The following is a 10,631-nucleotide window of genomic DNA, read 5'->3' as shown; positions in this document are numbered from 1 at the left end:
AGAGGTCCAGAGGACAAAGGTATTCAGAGGTGTGGGTGAAACGGTGGACCGTCCTTAGGCACTTTTTAAGGCACTTCCGAACCGCCTCTTGGCTCTCAGGACCCACCAAAGACCCATAGTCTGCGGTTGCCTAGAAACGGCCGCTAGCCACACTGCCGCCACCCCCTTAACTTTCCGATTAACCCGGGTATTTCCGGTTCCGGCTGTGGGCCGGAGAAGACATGGCGACATCTTCGTCGGCGGCTGCAGGGGAGGAGGACTGGTAACTTGGGGGCATGGGCTTTGGCTGACCGCCTGGATCCGGTCTGGGGGAGAGTGGCGGCCGTGGACGGCCCGTATGGCGGGCATGTGGGGCGGAGCGAGGAATGAGGGATGGCAGAGACGCTGACATCTTTCTCTGAGAGCTTCTGGACTGAGGAGCGGTGGGTGGAGGGGCGCTAATCTCAGCGAGAGACGACCGGACCTGCGCTGACCAGGCCAGGGCGAGCCGCGCCTTGTCTAGTGGGATTCCCACTCCTCTGGCCTCATTCCATCCCATTGTCTCTTCTCGAAGTGAATTGCTCAGGGTCCCGGGGGATGCCTGCACATCAGATCACCCCACCTCCCCTTTAACCTCCCCGAACCGATGTCCTCCAGCTCCTGCCCCCCTTCCCCCCGGATCAACCTATTTCTGCCGAGGTTTTCCTCAGCCTTCTCTCTCTCCGACAGTACTGAGGACTGTTGTGTGAATAAAGCCTTACACTTAACAAAAAAAGCTCTCTTAGTCCTTCTCTCAAGCATTCTTAAAAGAGTCCAGAACCTGAAAGGACTCTGGGATTTGGAAAAAGGATTTACGTGGGTTCAGTCCACATTTTATTAGCTGTGTGATGCTCAGCAGGCCACCCATCTTCTGTGAGTCAGTGTCCTCTGCTGTGAAAAAGTGGGTGTGGCATCACCTCATAAGTGGTTGAGAGAATCAGGATGGATTTGTAACATACACTGGCCTCTTCCTTAATAACTCTGAGATGTAGGCATCTGAGGAGACTAGATGGAGCCTGACGGGTAGAATGATTTGCCAAGAGGTACATAGTTGTGACTAGGAATCCAGGTTGGCTGATTTCAAATCTTATGACCTTAGTACTAGGATATTCTACCATCCCCACCCCCACCCCTTTTCTGTCACCACTTTACCATCATCCCCTCCCATACCCCACATCAAGGCTCAAGTCACAGCTCTGGGCTGAGTGAAGTATTGAAGGGCCTCTTGATGGAGGCTACACCCCAGTGTTTCATTGATTCAGGAAGCCCAGCCATGCTGGCCTTTATTGGAGCCATCTAGACTCATGGTTTTCAACTTGTTCCGGGGAACATTAGGATTCTGAGGGGACTCTCTGACCCATAGGGAGGGTAGCAGTGACTGCACCGCTAGACTGTGGTGCTCTGAGGCTTCAGTTTTGAGGACCACTGATACATAGGTCATGCCAAGAGCAGCACTGCTCTTGGTGAAGGGGAACAATATACCTATAAGAAAGTAAACCAAGCATGCATCTGTTCACGTATTGTCAACGTCACCTTACATGTCATGACTGCCGCTTCTGTGATTAAAAACGTGTGTCCTCTGATTTACATCAGAACCACTGGTTCTGTACAGGTTGCTGTAGCTCAGCTATACAGCAGGGTCATAAATGGGTTGAATACTAACTACATCCTTCTTTCCTTTTAAGAGAAAAGGTTATATACAAATATGGACTAGCTACTGTGGCCAAGATGCTAGTAGGTACCTTACATAAATCCCTTTCAGCCTCACAATAACTCTAGAGAGTAGGTGGTGGTATTTGGATATGTTAACTCAGGCTTATAAGGATAAATAACTAACTCAGATCACATGGGTGCTAAGTGATTGGTACCTATTAATGACTTCAAGGCTGATGGCTCTTCCACTACAACAGAGCTTTTATATCACCTTGATCTTCTCAGGTTAGTATCTCCTTTTATATCACCTTGGTCTATTCAAGTTGGTATCTATTCAGAAGGTTTAGGGTGCCTGGTATGGGCAGTATATGTAGATACTGGGATCCACATGAACAATAGTGTAGGGAAAGCCAAGAGTGGTATTGGTAACCTTGATGTTAATCAATGGACATAATATTTCTGGGTCAGAGAGATGGCCACTAAGGAACAATCAATAGTACAAAGAAACTTAAGGAGTCGGGAAACCAGGTTCTCATCTGAGTTCTGCCTCTGTTAAGCCTTGAGATTTGGGCTAGTCCTCCCTTCACCTTCCTGGGAATGTCTTTCCTCATCTGTTGACAGAAATGATGTTTCAAACTCTGTCTCTCTAGGGTCCTTCCCTCTGAAATCGAGGTGTTAGAATCTATCTATCTGGATGAACTACAGGTGGTTAAAGGAAATGGCAGGTACGTATTCACCTAGGGGTGGGCATGAGTCCCATTAGAAATGAGAGGATTCCATGCAGAATCTGTGAGCCTTGATTCAGAGATAATGTTTCTCTCGTGTAGATAAAGACTAATCCTTTCATTTCCCCCCAAAAAAGAGTGAGCCCAATGCTTACTTCCTCTGCCCACTTCACTATCTAACTCCCATCCTCCCCCACCTTCCAACCCCTGCCCAATCACATCCCAGGTCTCCACTTCTTCCACCTACAGATCTTCACCATGGGAAGTCTACATCACCCTGCACCCTGCCACTGCAGAAGACCAGGATTCACAGTATGTTTGCTTCACCCTGGTGCTTCAGGTCCCAGCACAGGTGAGCCCCCCACCCCCACCCCCCACCTTATGGCAGCAAAGGGAGGAAGGGGACAGGTCCTAGGGTGGAGTGCTTTAGCAGTAACTTGTGGTTTTCTCATACTAGTATCCCAATGAGGTGCCACAGATCTCTATTCGTAACCCCCGAGGACTCTCAGATGAACAGATCCACAAGTAAGTGGGCTGGTTAGAGCAGGAACACTTGGGATACAGCTCAGTCTGGTGAGAAAGGGAGAAGGCCTAATGTTTGGTTTGTCTTCCTCCAGGATCTCACAGGCACTGAGCCATGTGGCCACAGCTGGGCTGGGTACTGCCATGCTGTATGAACTCATTGAGGTAAGAGGTATTCTAGCCTGGGGAGATGTCCTTTTCCTTCAAGCTAAAGCAGTTTCTTTCAAGGGAAGTCATGGCCTAGAATTGTGAATATATCTGAGTTCATTCATTTAGTCCTTGTTTAGGTGAGGTCTAAATGCAGGAAGACAAGACTTTTCTTCTGTTTCAAACAAAATCTCCCAAAAAGACAGGCAATTCTATAGCATTCCCAAGTCGCCTATAACATCTTGATAGGAAATTACTTTTCCTCTTTAACTTGCATTATTGTTTTAGTTTCAGTGCATTTCTTGTTCTCTTGGCACTGACAACTGAAAGTAGCAAGAGATGGATCCTGCCTGGAGGGTCTTTGCCATACATGAACATTTGAAGGCTAGTCTGCCATTAGAGCTGACTAGAAAAAGTCATGGTTCTTTACTGAGTTTCTATCCTAGTGAAGGAAACAACCCACGTGAAGCAACACCTAGAACTACAAGTTAATTAATATACACAGATCACTTTTGCTGTTTGAGATGAAAAACAGTTAAGTACAGTCTTGTTTTCCTCTACTTTGATTTTTTTAGAGAAATGTTCAGAAAAGAATAAAGGTGGGTGGTCTGGTGTCAGAGAGAATGTGCATAGACCATATAGCACTCCTGGGCCGGCCTCCACAATGCAGCTTTGAACTTTGTGGAATTCCAGATTATTAGCTATTGAAATGCATATTTGATAGATCAACTTGATGCCTTTTGAATTCTTTGTTCCTTCGGGTTGTCCATGCCTTGGCTTTATTTCTGAAAGCCGACTCCAGGACAAACTCAGTGGGGCAGTGATTTCAAAGGGAGTTTACCAAGAAAGGCCTCCCAGAAGATGTTTTCATTGAACATTTTTTTTCTCTAAGGTATATTATTTTCATCTTCAAGAGCTATCAAAGGTGACTAAATGAGAGGGAAAACAATTAAGTTGGATTTTGGAGAGGGGCAGATTTGGGAGGAGGGGCAGGGACTTAGAGCAGGATTGATTCCAAGCAGAGGGAGCATCACCAAGATAGACAAGTGTGAGCATAAGGTAACAAATTGGCTTGGTGAGAGACAGCCCAGCCAGTTAATCCTGGGAATAGTAGACAGGTTTTACTCACAGTCCTTGCTACTGCCTCTGTGTTTGAACAGTGTCTTCTCTCTTCTCAGAAAGGGAAGGAAATTCTCACAGATAACAACATCCCTCATGGCCAATGTGTCATCTGCCTCTATGGTTTCCAGGTGGGTCTCTCTTGGGACCCGGGATCTGCTTGGGATGGGCAGCAGAGGGTTCGTGAGAGAGCTCTGACACAGTATCCTATATCCATACTCCCTCCAGGAGAACGAGGCCTTTACCAAAACACCCTGTTACCACTACTTCCACTGCCACTGTCTTGCTCGGTACATCCAGCACATGGAGCACGAGCTGCAGGCTCAAGGACAGGAACAGGAACAGCAGCATGCCGCAACCAAACAGGTCAGCCCGCTGGTCCCTGCTTACGGCTGGACACCACAGACTCACAACCTTTTCTCTCCCTCTAGCTGTTAACCTTCTTATGGTCATACTAAAGAACACTCACTTCTTATATACATGTAATCACACTGGATGCAGTTTTAGAGGTTTCCAGACCTCTGGCTAGATGACCCCTGCTGTCCCACCTCACTGAATAGGCATACCTGTGCCCTTCCATCCCAGCCCTCAGCAGATGGGGTTGGGCAGGTGGTGGTCACCCTGGGCCATGAAGCAGGGGTGTGGTTTTCTCCTCTCTTTTTAGAAGGCTGCTGGTGTGCAATGTCCGGTGTGCAGAGAGCCCCTCGTGTATGATCTTGCCTCACTGAAAGCAGCCCCTGAGCCCCAACAGCCCATGGTAAGGGAACTCCCTTCTAATCTGAGCCAGGAATATGCTATTCTCCAAGGAGGGAGGAAGGGCATCTTGTTTGCCTAGCATGGGCTCTGGAATTGGCCTCAACCTGGGACCTCTACAAAGCTACAGGGAGCCCAAGGTTCATTCAGGAGCCCAAATCTGAGGGATAAAACCAAGAACCTTGTGCAGATTTCCTGAGGCAGTCCTGGAAGAGCAGGGTTTCGGGTCTGCCCTCTGTTTAATCTTCCCTCCCTGCCAATCTGCTCCATTCCCTCCAGGAGGTATACCAGCCCAATGCGGAGAGCTTGCGCCAGCAAGAAGAACTCAAGCAGCTCTACCAGAGGCAGCAGGAGAGGGGGGGCATCATTGACCTTGAGGCTGAGCGTAACCGGTACTTTATCAGCCTCCAGCAGGTGAGGAAAGGGGTTCCCACTCCTTCCCTAATGATACCAACCTTCCTATGAACACCCCTCTGACATGGCCCTAGGGTGAGCTTTGTTCCACCCAGGGTGGTTCTAGGCTGATGGTGGTCAGTTCATTCAGTGGGCGAGAGACCTGAAGTTCCCTGCTGTGAGAAAATGAATCGCCTTCACAGCATCTGCTCACTTCTTTCTAGCCACCTGCCCATTTGGAACCTGAGTCAGCTGTAGATACCTCCAGAGGATCCCAAGCACCCAGTGCCCTTGCCACAGAACTGTCCATTTCATCTGCCCAACCTACTCAGTCAACTCCTCTGCTGGTGGCTTCCCAGTACACATGTGAGAAGATTCCAGGGACTGGGCCAAATCAGCAAAGGTTGGGCGAGACACAGAAAGCTATCCTAGATCCCCCCCGGGCCCATCGAGGCCCCTGGAGACAGCCTGAACGGAGGCACCTAAAGGGAGGGGAGTACAATGCCCCCAAAGGTACTAATGACACCCAGGAACTGCCACCTCCCGAGAGGCCCCCCAAGGAGCCCATGGACATAAAGCGAGAACCCCATAACCAAGAGGTTGAAGGTCATTCCCAAGAGAATGGGCCTGGCAACTGGCAGGGTCTCCCACCCCGCAGGAATCGGGACTGTGCTCGCTGGGAGCGCTCCAAGAGTCGGACACCAGGTTCTTCCTATCCCCGCCTGCCTCGGGGTCGGGGAGCCTACCAACCTGGTACTCGAAGGGAGCCCTTGAGCCTGGAATCTGAGGATGGTTCCTAGCAGTACTGTGGGGGGACAGGGAAGTGGGGATAGGAGGGGGGCAATAAAGAGATTTGGCCTTGTTTGCCTTTCTTTGCTCAGTAGCGCCAAACCTGTTAAGAATGGCTGTCTTTCTAAATTCCTAGCAAGACAAGTGTGTCAGAGTAGCGGAGATGAGACAAAGCCAATATTCCCTCAAATTTGTCCTGAGGTTTGTTAACCCATGAGATTTGGGTCTAGGTCAAGAGGAGTCTGACATCTCAGCTAGTGTAGTAGGTTTCAGGGAAAACTAATGGACGCCAGCCAACATTTAAGCAGAATCTGCAGGAATCACTGTGCTTTGTAACCCACTGTGTATATGCCCACATTTTTATATATATACTTTTCTGTTTACTATAGTGTCTCTTCTTCCCCATTTGTCTTAGGCTGTGTCACTAACACTAGTATAGGTGGATGCTTGATGGCCCCGTAGGTATCTGTGATTACAGCCCCTGCATTTTATTCAAGTACCAATACCAGGAAGTCAGAGACCAGAGTAGTATGGTAGGTGTTTATTAATCCCCTAGAGAAAGCTGAGTATAGCCTAGTTGTCACCTCAGGGACTCAGCATTTTGAATTGCCCCTGTAGGGTCATTTTTATATAGCATGAAGTAACCCTGCACTTGGGCAGGACTGATCTGAGTTGTAGCTTGAAGGACACATTCTGCAAAGGTCTCTGCCAAAGAAGGTGCTTGCCCTGGATAGAATCTCTGGAACATCTGAGTCAACTGCCAGTGTGAGCAGTAGCCCACGTACTCCTTCAGGTCTACTCGCCCTGGACGTATCAGGGCAGGGTCCAGTCTAAGGAGAAGGCAGCAAAACAGTTACAAGCAGTAGTACCACTGATACCCCCCAAAATGATGGTCCCTTCTGAACTTCCTGGACCTCCCAAGGTTCAGAGTAGGTGAAGTCTAGCCTCACAGTCTCAGAGTACCTCACTCCTTCCTACCTGTCAACATGGTTGGTAGTCATGAACACAATGCGGGCCTCAGTGGAAGCCACACCATCCAAGGCATTGAGCAGTCCACTGAAAGTGAGACGACCTAGACCTTGGTACTTCACTGGGTCTAGAGGAAGGCAGAGATAAAAGAAGCATAGGTGGTGAGTTATCCCCGCTTAAAACTAGCCCTTTTTTTATTTTTATTTTTTTCTTTATTGATACTAGGGAAACACCGATGAGAGAGAACATTGACTGGCCACCTCCTGCAAGCCCCTCACTGGGGATTAATCGGGCCCACAACCTGGGCATGTGCCCTGACCAGGAATCGAAATGGCGACCTCTTGGTTGCATGGGTTGATGCTCAACCACTGAGCCACACTGGCCAGGTTAAATCTAGCCCTTTTTATTCCCTACCACATTCCCCTTCTTACCTTAGCTTCTGGGCTCTTGCTAACCCACACATATTCCATCAGCCTTCTGGGTTTCTACTTTCTACCATTCCTCATTTAGAAACACCCCTTCCCTCAAATCCCTTCACTTACCCTGCACAGCCAGGTCTCGACTGAGAAAGGCAGCATCCACATCCTCCAGGAGCACCAAGCTCTGCTGTGGGGCCACACTCAGCAGGTGGTTGAGCCGGTCATCGGAGAGGCTAGAGTCTGTGAGACTCAGCAGGCAGATGCTGTGCTCCAGCTCCCCAGCCAGGGCTGTGCTATGGAGGATGGCAGGACAGGTGGTTGGCAATCTGGGAATTCGTCCTTGGGCCCAACTGCTCCTTCCTAACTATACTAGGTGTCTCAGGCCCAACCCTTCCACCACCCGACCCTAACGTTCCACGTGTCTTATGTTTATCCTGGCCCCTGTTCCCCACATATATTTCTCTTTCCAATCCCATCAACCCAGTTTTTCTCCAGTTTGAGGGTTAAGAGAAATATTGACTCTACTCACATAAAACTGCTCTTTCCACAGCCAGGGGGCCCATAAAGCAGGTAGCCACGTCTGTAGGGAATGCCTGGGAATACAACCAGGATGATAAGACCTGAAGTCAATCATGTACTCTGCCCCAAATGTCCACATTCATTCCCAACCCTACTTTCTGGAGGTTCAAGGACCTTGGTATTGAAAGAAATAATCTCCGTAAACAACTTTCCTTTTTACTTCTCTAGGAATTGGGCTAGAGCTATATATCCACCCCCATCTGGCCACAGACTAGCCTGTTTCTTCCTGCCCTAACACCACATCAATAACAGCCTGGCCAAGACCCCAGCTGCTTCTCACCTCTGTCAGTGTACCACTTGGGGTTATCAATGAATTCCCGAATGTCTCTGATAATTCGGTCAGCCAGACCCTGTTCTAGAACCACAGAATTCAGAGGCCGCCGCCGGCGTGGATATCCAAAAGGGCGCCATTCAGAGCCCATGGCTGTGTACATCACTGTCTTCCCTTCTTCCTGCTGCAAGGCTAACTCTCGAGCTGGGAGGGCGGAGATGAGACAAAGCCAATATTCCTCACTGCCATGCAACTAAGGCAGAGCTGTGCCAAAATAGCTTACCCCAGCCCCTGCTTCCATGGGTTCAGATCCTCCAAGCTTCTCTTCCTCTGATGTCAAATGCCCCCAACCCTGCAACTCCCCACAGAGCCTGCCTGTATCACCCCACACCTTCCTCCAGGATGTTGAAGAAAACCTTGCGGTCAGTTCCCAGAGCTGTGAAGGTGACAGATTCCCAAGGAGTACCCGTCTGCAGGTCTATCATCTGCATCTCTCGGCTTCGTTCCACTCGGATCCATTTCCCCTGATACCTGAATAGGAATGGTCAAACTGGGGTGAATGAATGGGTCAAACTCAGCTCCCCTCATTCTCCTTTTCTACTCTCAGAGCCCTTCCTGGCTCCCAACCTTACCAGATAAAGTGGTTTCCAGGGCTAGGGATAAATTCAAACTTAGTGGAGATGCGACCACTCTCATGCTGAAGGTACGAGGTCTCGACACTCAGGTGCTGAGTACGGGTACTGTGCCGGGTGAGCCAGCTAAGCAACCAGGCATAGCTCCTGTCTCGAGCAGGGACTTCCAGTGTGATCATGTAATGGCGCCGAAATGCCACCAGGCCCAGTTGGGCACCCTTCCGGGCCAGGGCCAGGGCTGTGCCCACACCCACCAGCCCAAATCCAGCCCCAAAGTAGGGATTGTCCTTCAGGGCCAAAACAAAGTCTGAAAGTGGCATCTTGAAAGGGATACACCGAAACTTACAGGCCCTGAGACAATTTCAAAACCTGGGGATGGGAAGCAATGGAAATGGGAAAAAACACAAGATTAGTTGAGAAACTGGACTCAATTCTCCTCCCCCACCTTCCCTCCTGCAAGAGCTGGGAGCAGGAAAGACAGGTCAGCTACTGTGTGCTTTGCTATCCCCCATTTGTGAGGTGGCCATGGTGTTGGCAAGGGCTGAGACTCCAGGCCCTTGGTCCCATTTTGCCCTTCATGATCCTGTTCATACTTCAGTTTCCTGCCAGAGAACGAATCTAGAGAGTCTTTAATCCTAAGAGAACAGTGTAACTGGCTTCACAACAGGATAACAAATGTACAGAATTTTTGTAGTCCCTGGGACCAGCTGAGATAGAAAGGGGCCCACTGGCCAGAGTTAGCAAGGAATGAAGCCACTCATTTCCATTGACCTGTCAGTAACCACCATACCTTGTTACAATGAGTAATGTCCTTCAAATATCCTCTCCTTTATATGCTCATTCCTAATGTCCTATTTAGCCTTTCAGTATCTCTCACCTGTCTCTCAAACGGCTACACAGGGGTCCAGGTTTTCCTTCATAAAGATCAGCTTCAATCCTATTTCTCTCCCTACTCCCAACACCTTTCAACAGACCCTTGAATTAGGTAAAAATTCCTCTGCCTGGTACTCAAAGCCCTCCACCTACCTTTCATAGCTTAAATCCTAAAACTCTGTTGAACAAATATGCAAACCACCTCCCACCTCCTGGCTTAAGCACTTTTCTCGACTCGAAACCCATCCTAATTTATTCTTTCCAACTGAAGTCCTGCCCATTTGCTACTTCCTCCGGGGAGATTTTTCATAATTCTCCGCAATAAAACGTGACCAGATCTAATTCTAGGCTGTAAGATCCCGAAGAGTAGGAAGCCGATTGTCTGGTACGCCTCCCCCGCCTCCTGCCACTTTGCGCCTGGCACGCGGGAAGAACTGACAGCAGTGACCTCCGCTGAGGCTCAGAGTTGGATCCAGAATTCCAAATACCTATGCATGTAAGGCCACAGACAAAGCCCTTCCCGCTCCGGGCCCTAGTCGGACGCCCTCTCCCGAACGCCCTCCACACCCCAACTTGCTCTTCCAGCAACGCGGTTTGCGATAATCCATCACTCCATCCCCTTACCGCCATGGCTCTCTGGCCCTCCCTCTCAATGGTTTCACCCCTCCGCAGTCCAGGGAAGCGCTGCTCGGCCCCACCCCCGAGCTCTTTCATCTACTTCCCGCTCCGCCCACCAGGAAGGCCCTGCCACTCTGCTCCACACTCTCGG

At 49.6% G+C, this 10,631-nt stretch overlaps 2 protein-coding genes across 5 annotated transcripts; one reads left to right on the top strand and one right to left on the bottom strand.

Moving 5' to 3' along the window:
• The first annotated feature begins 195 nt into the window (after positions 1-195).
• RNF25 (ring finger protein 25) lies at positions 196-6,191 on the top strand. The gene is made up of 10 exons (XM_036254154.1): positions 196-262; positions 2,322-2,396; positions 2,646-2,748; positions 2,854-2,921; positions 3,014-3,083; positions 4,244-4,315; positions 4,413-4,550; positions 4,849-4,941; positions 5,217-5,351; positions 5,555-6,191. The coding sequence occupies exons 1-10, from the start codon at positions 222-224 to the stop codon at positions 6,128-6,130; spliced, it is 1,371 nt and encodes a 456-aa protein (XP_036110047.1). The 5' UTR covers positions 196-221; the 3' UTR covers positions 6,131-6,191.
• A 454-nt stretch (positions 6,192-6,645) lies between these two features.
• LOC118625343 (mitochondrial chaperone BCS1) lies at positions 6,646-10,533 on the bottom strand. 4 transcript variants are annotated; one of them, XM_036254239.1, is made up of 8 exons: positions 10,487-10,533; positions 9,336-9,358; positions 8,749-8,888; positions 8,367-8,561; positions 8,037-8,100; positions 7,631-7,800; positions 7,098-7,215; positions 6,646-6,949 (listed from the first exon to the last, which is right to left on the bottom strand). In XM_036254239.1, the coding sequence occupies exons 1-8, from the start codon at positions 10,490-10,492 to the stop codon at positions 6,700-6,702; spliced, it is 966 nt and encodes a 321-aa protein (XP_036110132.1). In that variant the 5' UTR covers positions 10,493-10,533; the 3' UTR covers positions 6,646-6,699. The 4 variants fall into 4 exon arrangements, with proteins under 4 accessions (XP_036110132.1, XP_036110131.1, XP_036110136.1 ...); XM_036254238.1 differs by having other exon boundaries at positions 8,990-9,358; positions 10,487-10,532; XM_036254243.1 differs by lacking the exon at positions 9,336-9,358 and having other exon boundaries at positions 10,487-10,526.
• Positions 10,534-10,631: the final 98 nt, after the last annotated feature.

The sequence above is a fragment of the Molossus molossus genome, unplaced genomic scaffold (genome assembly GCF_014108415.1).
Source record: "Molossus molossus isolate mMolMol1 unplaced genomic scaffold, mMolMol1.p scaffold_m16_p_11, whole genome shotgun sequence".
Lineage (NCBI taxonomy): Eukaryota > Metazoa > Chordata > Mammalia > Chiroptera > Molossidae > Molossus > Molossus molossus.
The sequence above is the reverse complement of the archived record's forward strand: the minus strand, read 5'-3'. Positions and strand labels throughout refer to the sequence as shown.